The 26143-nt window shown below is 48.1% G+C and overlaps 1 protein-coding gene and 1 long non-coding RNA gene across 2 annotated transcripts in view; one reads left to right on the top strand and one right to left on the bottom strand.

Moving 5' to 3' along the window:
• Positions 1 to 277: 277 nt before the first annotated feature.
• GALNT12 (polypeptide N-acetylgalactosaminyltransferase 12) overlaps positions 278 to 26143 on the bottom strand; it is a 37026-nt gene continuing 11160 nt past the window's right edge. The window contains exons 2-10 of the mRNA XM_058694794.1: positions 24580 to 24749; positions 19481 to 19670; positions 15484 to 15669; positions 12266 to 12383; positions 10667 to 10843; positions 8131 to 8262; positions 3835 to 3948; positions 2634 to 2780; positions 278 to 665 (exon numbers count right to left, since the gene is read on the bottom strand). Of these exons, the coding sequence (XP_058550777.1) occupies positions 528 to 665; positions 2634 to 2780; positions 3835 to 3948; positions 8131 to 8262; positions 10667 to 10843; positions 12266 to 12383; positions 15484 to 15669; positions 19481 to 19670; positions 24580 to 24749 (1372 nt within the window). The 3' untranslated portion in view covers positions 278 to 527. The remainder of the gene's footprint in view (positions 666 to 2633; positions 2781 to 3834; positions 3949 to 8130; positions 8263 to 10666; positions 10844 to 12265; positions 12384 to 15483; positions 15670 to 19480; positions 19671 to 24579; positions 24750 to 26143) is intronic.
• Positions 8847 to 15308, top strand: LOC131491625 (uncharacterized). The gene is made up of 2 exons (XR_009251569.1): positions 8847 to 8945; positions 15237 to 15308. It is a non-coding gene; the product is annotated as an uncharacterized LOC131491625 (long non-coding RNA).

The raw sequence follows: 26143 nt of genomic DNA on the forward strand, positions 1-26143 counted from the left end.
TTTTGACTATGGTGGCAACACATAAGCAAATAGCATTCTTTATTTCAATAAACCTGGAATATCTCAACAGTGTGAAGGAATCAATACAATGTTCCTCGTGTCCATCTGTCTACACTGAGAAAAACCTAACCCCATGCTTGAGGTGTTATCAGTGTACACAGAGTACATTACATGAGTCTGATTTCCACACGTTCGTGGAACCCTCACGAACACCAAAAGAGAAGATTTACCTCTTTCCTAGGGGTTAAGAAAAAGACATGACAGTAGGACATACATCTTGATAGAAAAATATTTAAAGATTTTAATTCTCTGAATGCCACGAGTTAACATTTTATGATCACCCTTCGAAAATAGGGCATTTGGGAGCAATTTTGAAGTTTTCCAAATCAGTACAAAGCTGATTAAATCCAACGTCACATTCACAGATTGCAAAATGACTTCCTTATAAAAACAAGGAAGCCAGGGTTGGGGTGGGTCTGTCACCAGAGTCCGGGGGCCTTGCCACTCCTTCGTGGAGCTCCCTGGTATTACATGTGTTCCTTAAAGAACCATTTCTGATGTTCCGAGTTGGTGCAGAGCCGTAGGAATGGTATGAAACTGTCACTGAAGGCCTTCTTCTCAGCCTGAACGCATTTATTGGACTGTACGTGAAATAAAGAACCATCCTACAAGAGAGAATAAGCACTGGCTGTTTACCAGAAATACAAATAATTCCTCAGAAAGTAGCTTTTTCCTTAAAATGTGTTAAGAGCTCGGGTGATTTTTTATCATTGCAGAAATATTTACTGAGCACTGTGTTTGCCCCGTACTGAGGCAACTCAGGACTGCCCACGCACAGACAGGGCCAGGCGTGGACAAGCGTGTCAGGCTCGCCAGGGTCCCTGATTCCACCGTCAGGGTGAGTGGTGCCACCTGCTGGCTGCTCTGGGGATCCGTCAGATCCCAAGTCACCTCCCTACTGCTATTCTTCTCCTTGAGGGAAATTAGGATCAAAGATTCTTTATTAACATCTTCCGCTTCCCTTAGGTCAACTGATTCCATCCCTGGCGATCTTTTTCTCTTAGGTATTTAAATACAGAATCAGGAAACTTGGCTGTAGTCCCAGCTCAGCCAGAGAACAGCTGGGCAAGGGGACAAGTCACCTGAGGACATGGGTTCTATGGGACTGTGCCAATTTCCCCAACCCCAAAAGATCGTGGTCCTCTTTAAGGCCTTCCCCTTGTCTTCCTTTTCCCAACTGTTCTGAGTTACCTCAGCGAAACTCTCCCCCATCCTTGAGTCTGTTTTTTCCCTCCACCTCTCTGTTGTAAGCTTTAAGTTCCCTGGGAACTTAATCATGGCTGAGCAAGTGACATACCTGTTCCAGGGAAAGAGAAACCTTTGGGAATAAAATTATAGGCAGAAGAATCTCAAAAATATTAACCCTGAAAACCCTTAAAAGAGTTCAAATGTTGCCTTCAGAGTACCATGAAAGGAAATAATTAAATAGCATCCCTTTTCCCAGCCTTCTAAGGAGACTTTACTTTTCCTTAATTGGTCACTGAAATTTAAGATACAATTTTAATGATGTTTCAAACCAATTTTATGATTTCTAGCTTACATTACTGTGTAAGCCCCTTGAGGGCTTACAGTTAGAAGAAACAAGAGAAGGGGATGGAGCCGGGCGCTGCAGAGAACCACAGACGGGGAGCTTTGCAGAAGTATTTTCCCTCTTATTTCTGATATCAGACGGATAACACCATGGCGCAGGCTTGTTCAGGTAGCCCGCAAATTTCACTGATAATCATAATATCTTCTACAGGAAAATGTACTCCAACTTTTGATCATGCTTAGAATTAACCCATTTATTAGCAAATTAGACCAATCTTTCCATCCCTGGGGCCAGGCTGGGAACGAAAGCTTCCTATGGAGATAAAAATAAACTCATTTCGTCTTTTGAATTATTTTCTTTGGATTTACTCCCTCAAGTGCTTTTTAGTGAGTCAAAAGATTTGACAGATTCACGAGTCCTGTTACAGCTTGTGGCCAAGTGTGGCAGGGCTAGTGCCTAACGAGCCTGAAATAATACCCGGTTCCAAATCAACATCAACTATTCTGATGGAGAGCCAGCTCCATCAGAGAGATGTTTTCTTGGTGATTACCCTGCAGGTAACAACTGATCTCTATAGAGCTTTATGGTTTCCAAGGACTATTTCTGCTGTCCATCTAGTCCACACTAGAGGTAGACAGGCTGCTATTATTGTTCCCATTTTACAGCTGGGAAAAATGAGGCTTAAAGAAATGGAGTAGCTTGCTCCTGGATCTAACCTCACATCCTCAGACTTTGGCTATTCGTTTCACTCATTTTAAGCCCATTTCATCCTTGGGTGTGTTTGCGACAGCACCTCACTCCAGGACTATGGCTCACGGTCTAAGGAGGCCAGAACGACTAGATGGGAGTCAAAGCACTCCTGATGCTGGATGCCGGGGCCCCCGACCATACTGTTGGATCCATGGTGAACTTCCTGGTCTCCCCAGATGTGGCCGCATCCCTGAGATCCTCGAGGACTGTGCCAGGGAACACTCTTTACCTCCACTCCCCCTTCTGCAGCCCATGCACCGAGAGCAAGGAGGGCAGCAGACGGCTCACTTACCTCCCGCAAGATGAACTTCTGATTCTCCGGGGCAGTTTCCTGGCAGAGTTGCATGATGAGAATATCCATTCCTGCGTCCACAGCGATGCAGGCCTCTGGCTGGTGAGTGTTATAGCGTATTTCATTCCGGGATGTGTACTCAAAAAACTAAAAATGGAGCAGCCAATCGTGCATCAGTTACTCTCTGATGTGGAGAGAGGGAAATGGCTGGACGAGAGCCTGGGGTGACTTGGAGCTGGAAGAAACTCAAATCCCACCCACTCATCTCTAGGTGTCTGACACTGCTTAAGGCAGGAAGCCTTTAAAGGTCCAGGTAGCCAACGTTTCCCTCCTCTGGGTCTCCTGCATCTCCTGCATCCTCCACGGGCCCGCTCTGGTGGTTTATCTGCCTCCTGGGGCTGGGATCTGTTGCAATTCACAGACCTTCCAGAACTTGCTCCCCTGCCCAGCCTGAAACTCAGCACTTAACCCAGACAGACCTGCCCCGGCCACCAGCAATTGCCCTAAACACCACTTTACGTGGCACTATCCATCAAAACCCAGAATTCTGTTCAAGCATTAATTCTAAGGAAGTCATCGGACACGCAGATCTGTTGCTCCCCACCCCCCCACTTTTGTTTCTGACAAGAGGTTAGTGGCATGGTTACTTTACAATCAAAAACAGGCAGGCAGGGAATCAGTTAACTAAACAGTAATACAGCCACACAAAGGATTATCAAGAGGCCATTAGGAATGACATTCTCAAAGGATGTCTAATAACACATGAAAAGTATGACGAAGTGGAAAGAATGGAATATAAAACATATAGACATTATGATAATAACTATTTAAAACACATGATCTTGCATAAAGGAAGATGAGAAATAACTAGGTCTTAGTTCTAATGGTGGTTGCAGAGTCCTGTCATTCACTTACTGCTTATATTTTTTTGCATTTTCCAAATATTCTGCAAGAGCATAAAGTACCCTCATAATGCCAAAAAAAATATATATATATATATATTATTTATATTGATGTATATATATATATATATATATATATATATATATATACATCAAATATTTAATTTAAAAAAAAAAAGAGACTTCCCCTCATTTCTCTCTTTAAAGACCCCACACAAACGGTCCCTTGAACATTCAGGCTCCCACCGTCTGCTTTCCCCTGGCTCAAGAATGTCAAACTATGGAGAAGGAGCACCTACCTGGTTCTGACCCATTCCGTGACAGTGGTAGAGAAGGACCTGGTGTCCCACGATTTGGTTTTCATTGGGAGGGTTATAGTCAAAGCAGTAATCTCTCAGTCCTTTGTTCTGGAGCTAAACAAAACATAAAGGTGGCATTTTGGTCCAGATTTATACACAACAACAGGTTCCACCCAAGGCTCCAACGGTAATGACTCCACTGGAGAGGAGTCAATGAGTCAAGACCCGGACTTACTGGGTAAGAGCTCCTTAGATTTTCAGTTTTGAAAGTGCTTTCCCATTCTATACCATAGGCAAGAATCATAACCCCCATTTCTAAAGATAAATCTGAGTTGCAGAGAGATTAACTCTTTATGACCTGAAAGCTCTTATCTCTCCATTTCTCCTTGGTGCAGACTTATTGCTGCACTGGTCCATGCAGAGCTGGGTTGCTGCCTCACACATGTACCAAGGACCCCTGCAAGCAGGATCTGCAAAAGACATCCTGTGTGAGAGACTCACCATTTTCCAGATGAGAAGTCCACCATTCTAGACTATAGGAACAGCACAATACAGAGCTGATGGCCCAAGGTCACACGAGTGGAGATGCCTGAGTCTTGAATCCAGGAACTCAGACTCCAAGTCCAGTGCTCTCCCCATCACTCAACGCTGTCTAATCTAATGCCATCTCTAAGGTACCTTTTAGATCTAAAACCCTTCGATCATTCCAAGAGAAAAAAATCATGCTCCCGCCTCCCTTTTAGTAGCCTCCAGGGAAAGACATACACCTTCCAAATCTCTTTCTGGAGAGTTCAAAGACCCCTCAATGAACTCCTCATGAATCCCTCTCCTGCCCTGGCCCTCGTCCACCCTTGACTAGCCTGTTTCTGAAGATAAGACTCAGTCATATTGAAAGAAGATTCCACAATCCAATCAACTAGCTCACAAAGCACAGACTTCCATGTTCCTGAAGTCCCTTTGCTTGTGAAGAAATCTGGTTAGAATAAGCAGAGCACCTTAGATTTGGAAGGGCTCAAATGTCCCCACGCTTGACCACCAAAGGACTGTGACCTCAAATGAACTCCCTATGTTCAGAAAGATTTGAAATGGAAAAAACACTAAAAGAGAGGTGGGAACCCCTGAAAATTAAAACTGAGGTAAACTAAGCTAGCTGTATCAAGTTGGTGAAACAGAAAAAAGAATGATATTAAATGACTTTAGAACATTCCCCACTGTTTTTGTTTTTTAGAACATTCCATGTTTGATTACATTTCCTTAGTGAACTATATTCTATAAACAAATAGAGCAGCAAAGAAATCCTAAACCTCATTCACTGACAGTATCAACTGTCAGTCGTAATAGTGAATTATTATTTTGAAACTATTTTAAATATCTTTTAAGATAAAGCAAATAAATAATATGGTAATATTTTTGAAACTAAGATTTTCAGTGTAAGAAAAAAGTAATACAAGTATAATATCGAAGAAGAAAAAATCCTGTAAGATTACATTTAAATTTGAGATATCAGTATGAGTTCATGATTTGTTTCTCAAAAATATGCATGTCCTTTCTCTACCCACTGAAAAACTATAGCACTGTGCACCCCACATGGTACCCACTGGCCATATGTGGCCACTGGGCACTTGAAATGTGACCAAGTCCAAATTGAGATATGCAGTGAGTGTAAAATACACAGCAGGTTTCAAGACAGTATGAGAAAAAGACGTAATGCATCTCGATAAATTTTTACATCAACTACATGTTGAAATGATAATACTGGGGATACATTGAATTAAATAAAATATATTATTAACTTCACTTGCTCCTTTTTAAAATATGGTTACTAGGGGCACCTGGGTGGCTCAGTTGGTTGAGCGTCCAACTTCAGCTCAGGTTGTGACCTTGTAGTTTGTGGGTTCAAGCCCCACATTGGGCTCTGTGCTGACAGCTCAGAGCCTGGAGCCTGCTTCAGATCTCCTTCTCGGTCTGTCACTCTCCCACCTGCACTCTCTCTTTCTCTCAAAAATAAACATTAAAAAATCTTTTTAAATAATAAATAACTAAACCTTAAAAATAAAGTTAAATATAGTTAAATTTTTAATTACGTATGTGGCTAGCATTATGTTTCTGGTGTAGAGTGTAGTCTAGAGACAGAGACCACAGCTGGCATCCGGATTGTGGGCTCTGAACACTGCCCCCCACTGAAAGGGTCAGGGGCTCTGGGAGGAATGGCAGCAAATGTAGAAGATGAGCGTGGCCGGGATCAAGGAAGCAATCAAGCTACTACAAGGGGTCAAGATCACAGAAGCCAAAATGAAGAGGTTCTCACTAGCTGAAGATGGGCAACCTGAACTGTTCAAAGAAAAAAACAGAAACCAACAGACGAACTGCAGCACACTGACCATATAAAACCCCACTGGTTTACAGTGATGCTCAAGAAAAGAAAACGCCAACAAGCAAATGAGCCAACAAACAAACTGGAGGAAACTGAAGTGCCAATTCTTACTCTGAAAACAGGCAAATAAAGAGAAGGACTTAAAAATTTGTTATGCCTTTTCTTGTTTTTAATTTTTTAAGTTTATTTTTTTATTTTGATAGAGAGAGAGAGAGCGCAAGCTGGGGAGAGGCAGAGAGAGAGAGAGAGCGAGCGAGCAGGGGAGGAGCAGAGAGAGAGAGAAAGAGAAAGAGAGAGAGAGAGAGAGAGAGAGAGAGAATCCCAAGCAGGCTGCACACAGTCAGCTCAGAGCCTGATGAGATCATGACTGGAGCTGAAATCAAGGGTCAGATGCTTAACTGACCAAGTCACCCACTCATCCCTAAAATTTGTTATGCCTTTTCTGAATGAACTCTAAATTTCACGAATACCAAATGGTCCCAGTTAACAAGGGAACGTTCTTTACAGAAACATCTCAGCTAAAAATGCAGAGGAAATGATTAGAAAAAGCACCATTTGACAATGCCACTTGAAGTTTGGGTCTAGGTAATGATTATCAACAGTTACAGAAAACACGAGAGAGGATGCTGACATGGCCCCTGATAGTGGCTGGTCCCGGACAGGCCCCATGGACCCGCTGATCAATGTCATAGCTAGAAGCAGGATGACCAGAGGTTAGGTGCTCCTGCGATGATGCAGCAGGAGCACAAAACACACCTGTGAAGTGTTCTTGCCATAAAAGGCTGATGATTCCATTCCAATCAGACCTTTGGACCTCACTTCCATTTTAAGAACTATGGGCGAGAGGCATGATTTAAAAGACACCACAAGGAAACAATTAGGTAATTCCAAGGGTGAGATGTGCTACTGGACAACGGATGCTGTTTTTGCAACAATATTAGCACAAGTGGGGAGGAGGAGGGAAGAGGTCTGCCTTAGATGAAGGAGACGTGGGAGGGAGGACTAGCAGCCAACCACAACGCGAGACCTTGTCTGGACCCCAGGTGGAACCAGCCAGTTACCCTGAGAGAGGTGTGAAAAAGCAGGGGAATGTGGGTAAGGGCTAGATATTAAAGGGTACCAAGAAATTACTGCTCACTCGACGGGGGTGTGATAATGGTCTGCGGTTAGAAGATACCGTCCATACAGACGTGCACGTGGAAGCGAATGGGAGTGAAAGGACAGGATGCCTGGGGTTTGCTTGAGCAAAGAAAAACATGAGAGGATGCAGCAGAGGAGACAGAAAGCAAGAGAGGCAAAATCATCATAATTCTAGAAGCTCGGGAACAGGGTTCATTACATCATTCTCTCTGCTTGAACCTTTTCATAGCAAAGACTGAATTGAATGCGTTAGCGTCCTGCTTTGTGTTTATCAAAGACTCCCAGAATGGAACATGGGCACTTCTGGTCAACACGACACAGCAGAGGACACCTTCCTAAGTTGGTGTCGTTCCTCCCCAAAGCCAAAGGCACTGGACATTTTAGTTGGCTTCATCCCAGAGACATTTCTTTCAGGTTCTTTGAAATAACCGAAGTGACTCTTCTCCCTCTACTACTGCCTTTATCAATCCCTGAGCTGGGAATTATTAACTGGTCCAGCCATCTGAAGCTTGAAGTAATGTGAAACTGGACATGGAAACACCAGGTGAGCCTCAGTTTCTTTATCTATAAAATGGGAGGCTTATCGTCACCAATTTGGAGATGGCTTCTAGTGCTGACATTCTGGACTTGAGGCCCAGACACGGGGAGAAGGAAAGACAGTGGATTAAAGCAGGGAGGGGAGAAGGGGTGAGGAAGGCTAGCAGTCCCCATGAAGGGGCCTTTCTTGGCTAGGATTTATTGGTCAGGGAAGCCCCTGCCCACCAGAGGCCTGCCTCACTCACCATCCCAAAGAAGCCAGGCCTGTCTTCAGGCACATGCAATTCTGGGTACACGTTTTCCAAGAACCACCTGAAGTCCTTACACTGGAGCTTTGCACGGAGCTGCTTCCTCTCTGTCACATCGCCAAAGGGTTCCTGAGGAAACAGCAAAAGCAGTGAGTCCCTGCAGGTCACGTACTTCCTACCAAAGCCTTCTCTCCACGGATGCTTCCCTCCTCTGCAACGTGTACCGAGAACCCACTGTGTGCTGGGTCCTGTACAGGCTCAGAGGGTCAGACCAGCCTCAGACACAGCGACAGCACCTTGGCAGGACAGACCATCACACAAACAACTGCATTCTCGGGCACTCTCGCTACAAGGAGGTGTGGCCAGGTGCTCTAGGGAAGGACACGAAGCGCCTGGTAATGAAGTCAGGGAGCCGAGTCCTGGGGCTGCGTCAGCTCCCTGGACCCGTGCATCTACACCATCGATGAGTGTGTGATCACAGACCAGTGGACGTCAGTCGAGTACATACACCCTGACATTCTGAATTACTGCTGATACCTGAAGCGTTCACTTTCAAACACAGGTGAATATTCTCAATGTAACCATGTACATAGACCTTATGTGCTCAACATGCTGAAGTCTGAACATATGCTTACAATGGTAAGTGCCAAGTGCTGCAGTGAAAAATACTCGTGGAAGTTTAGTTTTCTGGACAAAACAAGTGATTAAGAACTTCTAAATAATTGCAGCACCTGGGTGGCTCACGGCATGATCTCGCAGTTCGTGAGTTCAAGCCCCATGTCAGGCTCTGTGCTGACAGCTTAGAGCCTGGAGTCTGCTTCAGTTTCTGTGTCTCCTCTCTCTGACTCTCCTCTGCTCGCACTCTGTCTCTCTCTCTCTCTCTCTTTCAAAAATAAATAAACATTAAAAAAAATTTTTTTTAACTTCTAAATAATTAAATAAAGCAAGCATCTATTTAGCATCGCCACAAGAGCAGTGCCGAGCACTATTACTGTCCTTGCAATATGATGTTAAAGTATTAAAATTTAACAGGCTAAATATTTAACAAAATGGTAATGTCAGGAAAGCGTTTGAGCAAAATTTCAGAGTTTTGCTTATTTCCCAGAGGGTCTTCCTTTGATGAGTCATTGTGCCCTCATCTTCAACCAAATATCCCTTTTAACACTCGGCCACGGGCATCCAGACAAAAGGTGTACGCGGGGCCCCTCTAATATGTCATTCTTTGGGAAGCCTCAGGAAGAGAGAGCTGTGGGTTCCAGACTGGGTAATGGGAAGGAGCAGATGTTTCCACCCTGCAGCCTTGGGCATGACAGAGGAAGCAATGACCCTGGAGCCCAGAGGCAGAAAGGGGCCAAGGTCAGGGGCAGGTCCACAGGGCTCTGCAGAGCAGGGAGTGGGTTCTATGCACCCCAGGCTCAGTTCTGCCCACATCACCCGCGAGGCCTTGGGCAAGCTCTCTGAGCTTCAGTTCTGGCATCTAAAATGAGAATTGGGGCCCCTGGGTGGCTCAGTAGGCTGAGTGTCTGACTTCCTCAGGTCATGATCTTGCAGTTCATGAGTTCGAGTGCCTCATCGGGCTCTGTGCTGACAGCTCAGAGCCTGGAGCCTGCTTCGTGTTCTATGTCTCCCTCTCTCTCTGCCCCTCCCCCGTTCACACACAGTCTCTCAAAATTAAATAAACATTAAAAAAAATAATAATAAATAAAAAATGAGAATTCCATCGCTATCCTGAAGGGCTGCTGTGAGGATTCAGAAAAAGAGTTTTACATTTTCATTTTAGTTGATGCTGGTGCAGAGTGGGCACCCTGTCCAGGGGCCTGTAGAGCTGGCCACTGCAGAGGCAGTGGACCTATTTGCTAAAGCTTATTTGTAACCCTAAAACCACTACACCACCATCATCTGCAAATACATACAGAGAGGGATAAAAAATCTGAGTCACCCAACGTGACGCTCCTGGCTGAGATCATGTCTCAGCTCTCATGCTGTAAACAAGTGTCCTGTTCATCGCCCACCTAGTGCCACATTTTGCTGCTTTGTGTTGGTGACCTCACTGTTTAAAAGGCCCCCAAGCATGGTGCTGAAGGGCTGGCTAGTGTTCCTCGGTGCAAGAAGGCTGTGTTGTGCCTGGCGGAGAAAATACGTGGATTAGGCACATGTCACAATGTTGTTGGCCATGAGTTCAATGCAAACAATCTTTCGACAGAAATATACACAAAACCACGTATTGTATACTGTATATATTGATCGGTTGGCAAAAATGTCAACCTGCAAGAGGCCTGAAGGAACCTAGCACCGTATTTCTCTGAGAAGCAGCGGCTCAGTAGCCTTGAATCAGTGTTTGCAATGGTGACACAGACCATAATTACTGTAGATGATGAGAATCAACATGAATGTATTATTATAAGTGGGGGGATAAAGTTTTCCCATACTTGTATCTATTTCTGGAACCAGGTCCACTATGGCGGGGAGGCCAGAATCAGCTGCTTTTGTTGGGATGAGGCCAGCTGGGATACAGGTGGGCTGGGGAACTCACCAGGCGGGCATGGGGGTTGCGATGGTAGTAGAGTTCTTTAAATTCATCCATCCACACTTCAGCTGCTCGGACACTGTTGGCCAGAGCCTTATTGCGGGAGTAGGGAGCTTGCTTGGGGAAAACGTGGCCAACGTGAGAGCATGGGTGTGTTTCCAAGGTCCCACCGCACTGCCAGATCTGTGCAGAGAGCAGGGAGGAGGCCGGGTGGGTGAGTGGCGGGGCGAGGGGGGGGTTGGTGGCGCGGAATGGTGAGCTGCTGGTTCACCGTGCCCGCAGCAAGGAGGCTGGGCACACAGACATCATGATGAACACTGCCAGGCCTCACCCTCCATGGGGTAGGAGGCCACCTCCCCAGCACATTCAGGACACAGGATGCAGTCAAAGAGCAAGAACACAGCCCCAAAGACAAACAAGCCGCCGGGAGCAAGATCCCAGAGTCCATGCACTAGAGCTCATGCACTTGACTCACAGGAGCACCCATAACTGACCTCACTGGGAACCCATTACTCATTATGTAAAACACAGGCTCATTACCTGATCTCCTAGCCACAGAAGATAGGAAAGCAGCGAGTAAGGAGAGAGGTTTGGAAGGGGAAAGGAAGAACTTCTAGAGGCAGAGAGCAGCCTGACACCTAGGGAAGAGGCAGAAAGACCATTAAAAGCACATCCTAAACCTCAACAGGTTGACTTGTCTGAGACCAGCTCATGCTGGGGCACAGGGCCGTGAAGACCCCACGGTTCCCAGGATGTGAGACCAGGGAGAGTACCTGGTACTTATAATGGGGGGTGTGAGTCCTCAGCGGAGGGCCAATTCTTATTAACTCTCTCTAAGCAGGAAACCATATAAAATACCACCAAAATTTAAAATTTTCTATTAAAAACTACAGACGTTAACATAACATGTTGATACTCAAAATGCAGGATTCGGTGAACTGGAAAACCCACTGAAATGCTAGTGGCCTCTCAAAGGGGCATCCGTGGGACACAAGCAGCAGAATCAGGAAATGGGCTTTTCCCAAAAAGCAGATTCCTGGTCCCTACCAAAAATCTATCAAGCCTGACTTTCTGGAGACTGTACCTATAAATGTGTCTTTTTAAACAAGTTCTTTGTTAAACAATTCTTATATGTGGCAAAGTCTGAAGGTCACTGTGCTAAACAGGTTATTTCATAAGTAAATAAGCAAATCAAGACTCCACAAGATGGGTCTGGGAAGCAGGGGCCTGGGTGTTAGCCCCATCTCTGCCACTCACTGCGTGGGTGACCTTGAGCCAGTCACTTCCCCTCTCTTCTCTCCCTGCTGTAGTAAGAGGAAAGAACTAGGTGACCTGCAAGGCCCTTCCCTGCCCCAAATCTATGAAAAGTACAATGTTTTAAAAGTTCAAACAAGAAGGCAAGCATGTTTATAGAACGTGCACGCCACTACTATCCTCTTTCAGGATCGTTAGATAAAAACCATCAACATGGAAGAAAAGTCTGCCAGGTTCTCCTGGAAAATCCCATCATTCCCAGAGAGAGAGAGAGAGAGAGAGAGAGAGAGAGAGAGAGAGAGAGAAGGGACAAGTGAAGGATGAGTCCAAAGAGAAGACTGGAATACTTACCCTAAAGGAGAATTCGAGGTTTTCTCCGCCCCAAACTTCCATTCCTGTATCATAAGACCCCAGATATTCAAAATATTTCTTACTCACAGCAAACAGCCCTCCAGCCATTGTTGGGGACCTAGGAGAGTGTGATAACCACATTGCAGTGTGAGCAGCAGGTGAACTGTCTGTCGGGAGCCCTCCAGCCTGCCCAGTCGTCTCTAAGCACACCCTGACTCTACACTCTGTACCAGGCCTTGCGCTGGGCCAGGAGGCATAGATGTGCCCCACGGTCCCTGCCCTAGGAGGCTCACAAACATCTCACCAGGCAGCACTGTGTGGGCACAGAGGGGAGGGCATGGGGCAGGTGGGCAGGGTTCAGTTTCCCAGAGGAAATGAGGCCTGAAGAACACGGAGGAGTTGGCAGAGAAGAGGAATGGAATGTTTCTCCAAGAAGATACCAGCATGAGCACAGGCCTGAGGGCGAGATAAAACCTTGTACCCCTAGAAGCACAGACAACCCAGAGAGTTGAGGAAAGAGACAGGCTCCCCAGGAGGATGGCTAGCGCTGGGCTGTGGTGGCCTTGGTCACAGGGTCACAGGGCAACACAGATGCCCTTTGGAGCATAGAAGACCACAGAAGGCAGCTCTCATCTCAAAGCTCCTCCAGGGCCCATTCCTCTCCTGCATGAGTGGCCTCCTTCCAGGACCCCGATGGCCACTTTTGCCTTTCACCCAGCCCTGTTTTCTCCCCAGCAGGTTCCTCTGGTTCTAGAAATGGCCCAAGCCTTCTGTCCTACCACAGCAGAAAGCTGAAAGGTCAACACACCAAGACATGCAGATGCCAAGGAATGTATTCAGAGGTAGAGAAACTGTACATCATCAAGGGTCTAACTGTTTAAAAATGTTAAGGTCTCCTGGCAGTGCTTCTGGGCCTTGACAAAGTATTAGCTTTCCCTGCATTCCAAGCTCTGGGCCGATGAGAAAAGGACAGCAAGATTCCTTGTGGAAGGGAAGGCTCTAGACTACAAAGCACTTACACGTGTTTCATCCCAAAAATCTAAGGGGTAGGCAAGGTGGATATGCTTGTACCTATTTCACAGGTGAGGAAACTGAGACCCAGGGATATTATAGGAAGGGAAGAGGAGGTGGCCATGGCATCCCCGAGCACATGTGTGTGATGGGGAGGAGGGGACCATGGGAGTACATGTCAGCATCCCAGGTTGGATGTATGAACCTGGATAAGACCCTTCCTATTCTGAGCCTCAGTTTACAAATCTGTTCAGTGAAAGTTGAGTAGGATGTCACTCAGGACTCCTACAGAAGCCGGGGTGTCACCACAATCCCTGCCTTCCCCATTCTCATTCAGTCTCTCTCAGTCCACCACATCATCTCTGGAGTACCCCGTTTCTCTCCATCTTCTCCTGCACCATCATTCCTGACTCGAAGATTATGATGCCTCCTAAAGATGTCCCTGCCCTCTGCCCCGCCCCCTCCAGGCCCCTTGCCAACATGGCATCTAGCAATCTTTAAAGAATGTAACAGGCAGGGTCATTTCCAGCTCAAATCCCTTCAGTGGCTTCTATTCTCTCAGGGTAAAGTCCAAAGCCCCGTCCTTGGCCTTCTAGGCTGGATGTGACTTGGCCTCGTTCATTTCTCCACCCCCATCTCGTTTTCTTTAAATTTATTTATTTATTTATTTTTGAGAGGGAGAGGGGGGACACACAGAAGCAGGGGAAAGGCAGAGAAAGAGAGAGAATTCAAGCAGGCTCAACGCTGACAGTGTGCCCCATGTGGGGCTCAGACTCACGAACCGTGATATGATGACCTGAGCCAAAATCAAGGGTCGGACACTTAACTGACTGAGCCACCCAGGCACCCCTCTACCGCCATCTCTTGAGACTGTCTCCACAGGCATCTCCCTCTGGCCAGTGGGTCATCTCAAGGTCAGAACTCAGAAGTCCTCCTGGCAAACATGGGTGCAGATCTAAGACACCATTTTTAGCTCAATGCAGTAATAAAGCTGATGTCCGATCTCCCTCTGCCTGACTCCCATTTGCTCCTGAAATTGGAAGGGGAGGAAGAAGCCTTTATATTACTTCAACACCTCAAAGAATGAGAGCAACCAAGCCCCTGCTAAACCCACCCTACTCAGACCCAGGCTCACCAACTAGCCAAAGGTGGCCCATTCACCCCCCAGGTCCACCTATCCCCCAGTTGAAAAAGGACCTGACAGTGTGTCCTCAAAATGGTAAGCATGAAATTATCATATGACCCGCCAATGGTGCTCCTAAGTATATACCTCAAAAACCTGAAAACAGGGACTCAAACAGTAACAGTAAATCAATATTCACAGCAGCATTGTTCACAATAACCACATGATAGAAACAACCCAAGTGGCCATCAGCAGGTGAATGGATAAACAAACATGGATGTCTACACAGTGGAATATTGTTCAGCCATTAAAGGAACGGGGTTCTGGAAGAACCTTGAAAACACTTATGTGGAGTGAAAGAAGCCAGACACAAAAGGACAAATACTGTGTGATTCCACTTACACGAGCAATCTAGACTAGGGAAATCCATCGAGAGTACAATAGAAGTGACCAGGGGTTGAAGAAGAGACAGGGGAGTCATTGCTCAATGGGTATAGGGTTTCCGCACAGGACAATGAAAAAGTTCTGGAAGTGACGGTTATTCAATACTGTGAATGTGCTTGATGCCACTGAGCTAAACACTTTAAAAAATGGTTGAAGTGAACAATTTTTTTGTTATGCATATTTTACCACAGTTTTTAAATACGTAAATAAATAAAATATACCAACGTAAAATTCACGTGGGTGGCAAAGATTTTTTTAATAAAAATAAAATTATGCTCGGGCACCTGGGTGGCTCTGTCGATTAAGCGTCCGACTTCGGCTCAGGTCACGATCTCGCAGTTCATGAGTTTGAGCCCCACTCTGGGCTCGGTGCTGACAGCTCAGAGCCTGGAGGCTGCTTCAGATTCTGTGTCTCCCTCTCTCTCTCTCTCTGCCCCTCCCCCACTCATGCTCTGTCTCTGTCTCTATCTCTCTCTCAAATATAAATAAAGATTTTAAAAATAAAATAAAATAAACAAATGCTCTGGAGAAAGTGGGGGAACAACAGCTAACCAGCCCTCCCCGGGTACCCTCACTGACACGGTGGCCAGACGCAACGAGACACGCTCAGAGAGTGAGTGGCCAGAGGTTAGCCCCTAACCTGATGACATCGATGGGCGACCGCATCCGCGTCCTCTCCCTCTCGGGAACCACGTGCCACGTGAACACCAGCCTCCAGTCGAAGCCGCCAATCTGTGGCTCCCCAGCATTGCCCAGGTACTCAAAGGTGTTCCAGTCAATCACATCGATCACAGGGCACACCACCGCCGACTCCTCTTCGTGGATCCTGCGAACATCCGGGATGCCCCATGTGCCTCTCCATGAGGACAGGTGGCGGGAGGACGATCAGGGAATTTGGGGATGCCTCTCCTCATCCTTCCGCGAGGAGGGAGGAGAGCCCGTGTGAGGAAGGCCTACGTCTCTCGTTGCAGGTGTCTGCAGCCACATGAGGCCCTGGCGGGTGATCCTCACAGGGAACGCTCAGGTGGCGGGGGAGACCGAGGAAGGAAGGATTCTGGCTTGAATAGGAAAAGTCCCCAGCTTCAATATTCAGATTCCATCTATGGACATACTGGATAAATCTGAGTCCCTCCATGAAAGTCAAGACATGTGAAAACCAAAGGTCACTTTTAAGACAGAAAGCAGATTTTGCAATTTCTAAAGACTGCCAAGAGGGACCTCATTTAATCACAACGAAATGTCTTAGTGTTGAGAACTAATTATCCCTCTAAAAAACAGAGATGCGCCCAGACCAAAGAATCAGCTTTGGAGTTAGAATAAAAATTCGAACCCTGCCCCTTATTTGCCGTGTGACATTAGCCAAGTCGCCTAACCTCTCAGAACCTGTCACCTGTGGGTGACCCTGGAACGATAATATCTACTCTTAGGGTTAAGGTGAGGACACCCTTGGGGGATGTTTATAAGGTGGCTGGCAGAGAACCTGGGACCTACTGCTAGTCTTTTCTTGTCCTCTTTATTACTGTGAAACAGGTTACAATACTGTAGAGAAAAATGCTGCAGGTATCAGTCCATGTGCCTGCTTTAGCTATTCTCTCTGCAACCATGATCACAGACCCAGCCATTCTTCAGCATGCTGCCATATCTTGTGGGTTTTTTTTTTACACTTGACAGTGCACCAGGGAAGATGAAGTGGGACTGGCCTGTGTGTGAACACTGGATTTCTCTGGGCTACATTCCGGGGGCTTTTATCTGGAATTTGAGACCTAAAACATCGTAAGTCACACAGAGCAATGTGAAGAAACAGAGATCGACCAGACTTGAGTTGTCAGTGTCCTTAGAATAATCCCAGAAAGTCAGAGGGGGCAAAGTGAATACCACACTCAGGTAAGAATTACAGTATTAGGCGAAATTGCATTGTTCAGGATAGACTGTATGAATAAAACCTGTGCATTCACTAACTGAGGAAGATTTAATTTTTAAATGTTTATTTATTTTTGACAGGGGTAGGGGGTGAAGGACAGAGAGAGAGGGAGACAGAGGATCCAAAGCAGGCTCTGCACTGAGAGCGGAGAACCCGATGTAGGGCTCGAACTCACAAACCGTGAGATCATGATCTGAGCCAAAGTCAGAGGCTTAACTGAGCCACCAGGTGTCCCCCCGCCAAATTCTTTAAACAAACTTAGGGCACTGTTAAAAGGTTTGAGAAGACAAGTGGCTGACCTGCTGGGCAGGTTCAAAGAAGCTTCTTAGCCCCTGACAGAGACCAGAAGAACTTGTGACTTGCAATCAAACTGGTCGGGTGGCCTAATTTTTATAAGAAAAGGAAAACTGGGGGAGCCGGCATTGGAGTAAAGGACCCTGAACCATGGTTACAAAGTGTGCAGGCCCAGTAACAGCTTGCCCCGTGGGTGGGGGGCGGGGGCAGGCATGCTACTGGCATCTGGGGCAGAACCAGTCTTTGTTGTGCAGGGCTGAACTGCACACTGTGGGACGTCTGGCATCCCCAGTCCCCGGCTCATAAAATGCCAGGAGCACCACCCACCTGACTTGAAAACCAAAGAATATCTATTGCCCAAAGCCCCTGGAGGAACATGGTTACTGCTCCTGTCGGACCGTCCAAGGGACAGGGAGGGTTCCCATTTGGGACCATCTGAGGGACAAGCGTGTGTCAACTCTGGTACACACCTAGGTCCCTGGGGAGCTTCTGAAACATCCAGAAGCCCGGGGCCACCTCTAGAGATTCAGATCCAGTGGTTGGCCATGAGACCAAGGAGCTGGTATGCTTTTAAAAAAATTTTTTTAATGTTTATTTATTTTGAGAGACAGAGTATAAGCAGGAGAGGGGCAGAGAGAGAGGGAGACACAGAATCTGAAGCAGCCTCCATGGTTTGAGGTGTTATCACAGAGCCCAATGCGGGGCTAGAACTCATGAACAGTGAGATCATGACCTGAGCTGAAGTCGGATGCCTAACCGAATAAGCCACCCAGGCACCCCAGGAGTTGGTATGTTTTACAAGTTGCCCAGATGGGGTTCTATGGGTAGCCAGGGTGGAGAATCCTTTTATCTGGGGATATGGAACAAGGACTTGTCTATGGGGAGGGCTGCCTCACTGGCCTTCAGAGGATGGGCTGGAGTAGAATGCTGGGTGGTATTAGTGCATCAGGGGACTTCAGATCGGCCTAGAGGCAGCCATGTGTGTTCACAGTGGGGAAGGGGTGAAGGGCAAACCCACTGGTCCAGGTTCCAGAGGGAACCCTTAACTGTCACCATGCCGTAAAATTCCATCACAGGCCTGAGGAACCCTGGGTCCTTGCTGCTGGTGAAGCTCATAGAGCTGAGGAGGAGAAGGAGGCAACTATGGGACCCACAGGGGACAGGACATAGATAGGACAGCAGAAGTAGCAGAGCAGGGGACAGCTTGGTCTCACACAGGAAGGAGGAAAGTGGGTCTCCAGCTCTTCCAGACAGACCATGGCAACCAAAGTGCTAGAGGCCATGGGAAAGCAGTTTGCCAATTGCAGAGATCCTGATCTTCTTTAAAAAAATGTTTATTTATTTTTGAGAGAGAGAGAGAGTGTGGGCAGGGGAAGGGCAGAGAGAAAGGGAAACACAGAATCAAAGCAGGTTCCAGGCTCCAAGCTATCAGCACAGAGCCTGACACGGGGCTCAAACCCACAAACTGCAAGATCATGACCTGAGCCGAAATTGGGCGCTTAGCTGACTGAGCCACCCAGGCGCCCCAGAGACTCTGATCTTCTGACCCTTCGCCTGCTCCGCGGGGAGGGACCAAACGAAAACCCTCCCAATCTTGGACCTTTCTCCTCCACCTGGAGGAGCTCTGACTTTGCCAGCCCAGCTCCTGCCTGCTGTGATGCTGACTCAGGAGAATAGGGAGACAAAGGAGGAGAGGAGAGGAGAGGAGAGGAGAGGAGAGGGGAGGGGAGGGGAGGGGAGGGGAGAGAGGAGCCCAGTGGCAGTAGATTTGGAGGACAGGCAGATTGGGAGGGTTAGCATATGAGGCTGTGGGACAGCAGGAGACATGCCCTTAAAGACAGGGCTGTGTTATGACTTTTCATGGCTTCATAAAAAATAACATATATTTAAAGCTGTATTTTATGACTATATTGCTAGAAGGACAAGCCACACTCCAGACTAAATCCATTGTTATGATGCTCATTTTTTTCCTTCTGATGTAAAATAATTAACATAAAAACATTTTTGCGGGTCTATTAAAAAATTTCATGGGTCCTAAGCATTGTAGGTACTGGGTATAATGGACAAGACAGCCTTGCTTGAAGGAAATACACCAAAACGTATATTCTGCAGCACTGTGATTCTATATGATTAATAGCTTTTTCTTGGTTGATCAAGATACTTCCTAAGTGTTCCACAACAAACGTGTATAATAAGCAGTGGTAAAAGGAAACACTAACAAGGCCTCATACATGCTAGCATGTTCTAAGGGCTGTATGTGTATTCATTCATTTAATGGCCTCTGCAGCCGTGTGGGGCACAGACTGTTATCATGCCCAGTGACAGAGGACTTGCCCCAGGGGCATCTGAACCCAGGCGCCAAGGTGAGAAATTTGTTTCTGCTTCTGCACAGCATTGGGCCCCCATTCGCATGCTCACGTACCTCTCCAGCAGCGGCTCGAGCCACCCCTCGTGGCACTCACAGTGGCAGTCCAGGAAGGTCAGCACTTCACCCTTCGCCGCGGAAGCGCCTAGAAGCCTGGCTCGCACCAGGCCCTCCCTCTTGTTGGCGCGGATCAGACGCACCTTGGGCAGCCCGGACAGCTCATTGGCCAGGCGCTCCTTCAGGTGCTCTGGGGAGGCAAGCGAGACAAGCGGGGTCACCGCCACACATGCCAAGAGGCATCCTTCCAGGCCCTCCCTAGCCCCAAATGACAACTGAATAGACAGAAGCCTCCTTTGCTCTGCACCTACCTGGGATGTCCTCACCTCACGCAGAACCAAGGCTGGACGTGTACGACGAAGGCCAGGGGTGGGTGGCTGGGGCAGAGGAATCCCAGAACCACCCAGGGCTCCCCGTCAAAACACACGCACACTGAATTGTGTGCTTGAAATGGGTGCATGTGGCATCTGGGTATATCTCAATAAAGCTGTTACCCCCTCAAAAATACATTACACCTTGACTTGCGAACATTTAAAAATAAAACACACAAAAACTGCCCAACCACCATTTTTCAGGAAAACTGGGTTAATATACACTTGGTTTATTTATATTAACTAATTATGTAACGTGTTATAAAATTTTAATTTATGTGGAATTATGTTGACAAATTTTATTTACATTTATGTTAATGCAAATTTTCTCAGGAGCTCATTTCATTTGACACAATAATAATAATAATAATAATAATAATAATGGCAGCTACCACTAGGGGGCCTACTGCAAGAATTACTGTCCAGGTGATTTATATGAACTCATCAGAGCCTCAGAACTTTCCCATGAGGTAGGTACTACAACTATCCCCATTGATAGATGAGAACACTGAGGCCAGAGAGGCTAAGTAATGTGTCAAGATCGCAGAACAAGTGAGCTAAGGAGCCAGGATTTTAACCCAGCAGCCCTGGCTTGAATCCATAGGCTTAATACTGCCTCCCAGACAGAGCTTTCTTCAATCTCTCAGCCTTGCTAAACAAACGCAAACTGGTTAGGAGGACGCGCTCGTCCCATTTTGCATAAGAAGAAATGAGGCTTTAAAAGTTGAAAGGTCTCGTCCACAGCGAGGGCTGGCCTCAGGACTCCAGACTTCACACACAGGTTCAGGGACAGGAGGCCCTGATTCCCACCCCTCCGTGGGTCAGGTGGAGGTGGGGGGAACCCATCAGGCAAAATAAAAATGAGAGAATCCCCCCTAATCATTGTGGGTGTCGTCTGAAAGTCTTCAATCATCAGCAAAAGGGAAAAGTCTGTAAACTGTTCTAGGTTGCTTCAGTTTGTAAAAATGTTTCCCTAAATATTCTTGACATTAAAAAAAAAAAAGCATTTCATTGGTTGATTTTTTTTCATCCTAAATATAACTGCAAATAAGCTGGTAGCAGGAATAAGGGAGGTGACTTCCCAAGCAAAGCTAATTGGTGGTGGCTATGCCCAGTAAACACACAGGTGCAAAAAAAAAAATAAAGGGAAAAAAAGAAAATGCACATGTACCCTCCTTGTACTTTTTATGGATTTGGTCAGCATCCATTCTAGGTCTGTCTGAACTGCCCTCCCATGCCTGGGGAGGGTTGGCGCCCCTGCGCGGAGCTCAGACTGGCATGTGGAAAGGCCAGGGGGAGGGGCAGGGCACAAATCCTGTCATCATGGCTTGAGCAGGCATCTTGTCCGTGGCGCAGGTCACCATGATGGAGAGGGCAGCCTCAGCCCCACAGAGACCCACACTTACACTCACGAGAAGAACTGAGCTATGCAGAAGGGGTTCATACCCTGGTCCTGCCTGCTGAGGAGCTATTCAATCCCACGAAGATCAAATAAATAATCTGATCCTCGCTTCTGAATGAATACATTTCTGAAATATTGGGGGTACTCTACATTTTGTTAATATTTCATAAAAGTACAGGTATGACAATATGCCAGGCACTGACGTAGCATGTTACCTGTCTTTATCTCATTTAATCCTCACTGTGACTCTGCGAGCTAGGGACGAGTATCCCACTTTATAGGGGCTGAGGCCAAGGTTGACACTGGACTTGCTCAAGGTTGAGTGGCTGCAAAGTGTTGGAGCTCGGACCAGTGCCGGCACAGATTTAAAACAGCCCCGGGAGGAGAGGACCAAAGGAAAGGGAGATGAGTACCTATTACGTGCTGGCCGACGTGAGAGTCCATCCTATGCCTGATCTCATTTGTTCCTCACCACTCTCTGATGTAAGTGTGGACAAACCCATTCACAGATGAGAAACTGAGGCTCAGAAAAGACAAGTGACTTGGCCCAGGTGCCACGACAGGTTCATGGTAAAGTTCACCTCTGACCCAGGTGCCCTGAACCCAGAGCCCAGTGCCTAATGGACTTCATGCAGCATCAAGCCCCAACTGTCGCCGAACACCCACCACGGAAGCTACAGTTCCCAGCCTCCCTTGCAGCTAGGTGTCGCCAAGTGACCCCTGCTCTGCTCCATGGGACATGAGGGCAACTTTCGAGTTTAGCTCTCCAGCCCCATGAGATCTTCCTGCCGATGACAGCACGCAGAAGGTGAAGAACCAGCCCGGGGCACGCAGACCGGGGCAGCACAACATCCTAGAGAATGTGGAGATACAGGGCAGAAGGAGCCAGGCCCCAACACTGTGAAGCTGCCACACCAGCCCTAGACCATTTTACGCGAGCAGTGTGATGTGAGAGAGATCATTTTTTTCCCATGTAAATCACTGTTGTTTAGAGTCTCTGTGAGAACGGCCAAACACACCCACCAATTAGGACACATACTCCAAGCTTTGAAGTCGGACGGACCAGACAGAGCCCAAAACAGCAAGATGCCCACGAAGCAGTAGCTGCTGCCCTTCTGTGTGGCCCACGGATGGTAATTTGGCTTGAGACTAACAACTCAGCCCACGGCTCTCCCTGTTGCTATGACCCTGACATTTCCCCTCAGCTGAGCTTAGCTCCCCCAGTTCAGCTAGTCACATGGCATGTGGCATGACCACAGCAGCCCCTCCACCCCACTCCCATCCATCGGCCATGCCCCACATGGCTGCACAGTGAGCCCAAGACTGAGCGACCTTCCTGTCCCCCCAGCAGCCCTCAGACGGCTCCCATCAGGCTCATATTTATGCCTAAACCCCCTTATGGCGGCCTCCAAGGCCCTGCCTGGTCTGGCCTCACCCACCCTGGCACCTCATCTCCCGCGTCACCTCCCCACTGGCCAACGGTCTGCCCTGCAGAATGCCTGCGTGGCCCAGCTTCTTCCTGCAACTGGGGCCACTGGGCTGCCTCCTTTACATCCTAGCTTTTGGCTTAAAACCACTTCCTCAGGGAGGCTTCCTGCCCTCCACCAGGCTAGAGGAGGGCCCGTCCCCAAGCTCCCCTTACTCTCCTGCTCTTTTATTTCACAGCACTTTGTCCCTTGCTGTAGTCCACCTGCTATATTGCTATATTATGCTATGCTATTTTGTATTGTGTCATGTCATCGTGTATTATTCTTTACATGTTCATTGACCATCCCCACCCACCTCTCCACCCATTAGAATGTGAGTTTTACGAGAGCAGGGACTTGTCTTATTTCCCACAGAATCCCCGGTGCCTAGAATGGTGCCTGGCACAAAGGTGGAAGCTCAAAATATGTTCGCTGAATAAATGGAGTGCCAACCCTGGACTGCATGTGAATTGCTGGACCCCAGGTCACTGGTCAGGCCTATAGGGATATGGGTCACTCTCTCAATGGAACACCTCTCCCTGGATTCAGTTCTTCTCCTGTCTGGGCTGCCCCTTTTCTTTTTTTTTTTTTTTAATTTTTTTTTTTTTTTTTTTTTAATTTATTTTTGGGACAGAGAGAGACAGAGCATGAACGGGGGAGGGGCAGAGAGAGAAGGAGACACAGAATCGGAAACAGGCTCCAGGCTCTGAGCCATCAGCCCAGAGCCCGACGCGGGGCTCGAACTCACGGACCGCGAGATCGTGACCTGGCTGAAGTCGGACGCTTAACCGACTGCGCCACCCAGGCGCCCCTGGGCTGCCCCTTTTCGATCTCATCTCAAACTTAACAAATCCAAAGCCAAATGCCCCACTTCCTTTCCCAGACCTGTCACTCCTGCCCTGGGTGGCTTATCTAGCTCTGGGACAGCACCACCATTCACCCAGAAACCCATTCCAAGGGCCTGCAGGTCCCCCAGATGCCATGTCTCAAACACCCCTCCTCCTCCTCCCCTTCCCTCAACTACCACCAGACTCCCAGCCTCCATCTCTCACCTGGGCCGCCTCTACAGCCCCCGGCCTCCCTGCAGAGCTCCCCTGTACACCGTTCTCCACCCACAGCCTAGAGGGATCCCTCAAAGGGCAAAACTGCTCTCCTGTTTAAAACCCTGCCATAGGGGCGCCTGGCTGGCTCAGTCAGTTAAACAGCCGACTCTTGGTTTTGGCTCAGGTCATGATCTCATGGTTTGTGAGTTCGAGCCCCACGTCAAGCTCTGTGCTGGCAGTGTGGAGCCTGCTTGGGATTTCTCTTTCCCTCTCTCTCTGCCCCTCCCTGGCTTGCTTGCTCTCTCTCTCTCAAAAAAAAATAAACATAAATTAAAAAAAAAAAAAAAGTCCTGCTTTGTTCTCCCCGCCCTCAGGACAAAGTCCGGACGCCTCGGCCTCGCGTGTAACGCCTGCACCCTTCCCCATGTCTCATACCTCTCCTCCGCCTGCTGGTCCTCCATCCTTCCTGAACTACCTGCAGAGCCTATCATGCAACACTGTGCCTCGGAGGCTTTCCACATTCTGTGCCTCCACTTAAAACACCCTCTCTCCACCTTTGCTGCCCACAAACTACTTCAAGACGAAGGTCAGTCATTCTTCCTGAGTGCTCTGTCTCCAGTAGCACCATGTGGTAGAGCCCTCTGTCCACACACCTGCATCCCAGCAGGCTCCGAGCTCCTGGCAGGGGTGGGGCACACGGAGACACAGAAAGCCTGTCCTCCTGGGGCCCATTCCACCCCTCCTGAGTCGCACTCTTGCCTCCCAGGCACTGCTCTGGGAAGCCAGGCCCCTCCAAGAGCTTATGTGGAGGGCTTACCTCTGTCACTGTAGTCATCTACGAGGATGACTTCTTCTAGCAGCATGTCTGGGGACGTCTCGAGGACACTGTAAACTGTCCGGAGGAGAGTTGACCAGGCTTCATTATAAAACGCTATGACAACAGATGTCGTGGGCAACTTGTCATAATCATATTTCTTCTCTTTGCACCTGCAAATACAACAACACAGCTTCAGGGAATCGAGAATCCGCAGCTGACTGTGTGTACCAGGCCCAGGCTGGTCCTAGGGATGGAGGTGTGAAGGGGACACAGGACACAGTCCTGAGACCTCCTCCTAGGGAACGGAAAATAATCTGCTGGGATCTTCCAGAGACCCCCGTGTTCCTCTAGGAGCCCCAGCGGAGTCTAAGAAAGGTTCTAAAGTGACACCAAGAAGCTTGAACCGTGGGACACTATTTTGAGGCTTTAAAGCAAATTTCAGATTTGAGCAACATACGAGCTAAGCAGACTCAGAAGGGAGGACGATGGCCACCTCCCCCTCCTCAGCACCTCTCTCGTGGGTCCTCTCCCTTCTGATTCCACTGCCAGGCCTGTGCTCAGACCGTGCCCTCTGCCTGGAACGCCCTTTCCTCATTTCTCTACCTGGCAAACTCTCTGTCCTCTTTCGAGAACAGCTCAGCCCCATCCTCTCCCTGGGACAGCCTGTGGGGGCAACTGCTCGCTTGTGGATGCTCCTCGGGCGCCTTGCCCACACGCGCGCCTGTGGTCCAGCAGGTGTCAGTCACAGCGCTCTTTTTGCTCACTGGCATCTCACTGCCCTCTCCAGCACGTTACCCGGGCAGCAACGATGCTTACAAAGGTGGTGTGTGCAGAAACCAGAGCCACTGCTAGAATGTGCAAACAGTCCAGAAGGGCTGCATCGAGGACACTGACCACCCCCCTCCCAGTACCCACCCCGCCCCTTGCCCCACTCTGTGGCCTCCTGGTGGGGGTGGGGGCACGTGCCTTGACTGGCGGTGATAGGAACCAGTAAGTTTCCTCTTTCTTTAGTAGGGTTTCCAGCTACTTCCTAAGGAGTTTCCCTAGTTGACAGAGAATTCTCTTCTCAGAGTGGCTCACGAGAAACTCCCAATGTCATCCCAGGGACTGGGCCGTGCCTGGAGACCTTCCATAGGAAATGGCAAGAGAGGGGAGGAACAGAACCCCAGAGGGGCACCCACAAGACTGGGCTGGAATGCGGGGCTGGCAATGCGAGAAGAGCATACATGCTTGAAGACCAGCCAGCCGGGCTGGGCCGAAAGGGAAGACCTCACAGCAGGCTGTGCAGCACATCAAAGGGACACAGAACCAAGCAGGATGAGGAGTAAAGCTAGATCAGCCAACTGCCGGTACCAGGCAACGCGTCAGTGGGCCCTTACCCATCAGTCACCAAATATTTCCTGATCACCTACTATGTATGTGGATTAAAAAAAAAAGTTCAAGGGGACAGTGATCAAATAAGCAAACGTATCAGTAATTTCAGAAAGTAATGGTGCTATAAAGAAAAGCAGGGTGCAAAACAGAGCAACTGTGGAGGGCAGTGGGAAGGGGGAAACGGAGCAAC

Source organism: Neofelis nebulosa, chromosome 12 (genome assembly GCF_028018385.1).
Source record: "Neofelis nebulosa isolate mNeoNeb1 chromosome 12, mNeoNeb1.pri, whole genome shotgun sequence".
In the NCBI taxonomy this organism is placed as follows: Eukaryota; Metazoa; Chordata; class Mammalia; order Carnivora; family Felidae; genus Neofelis; species Neofelis nebulosa.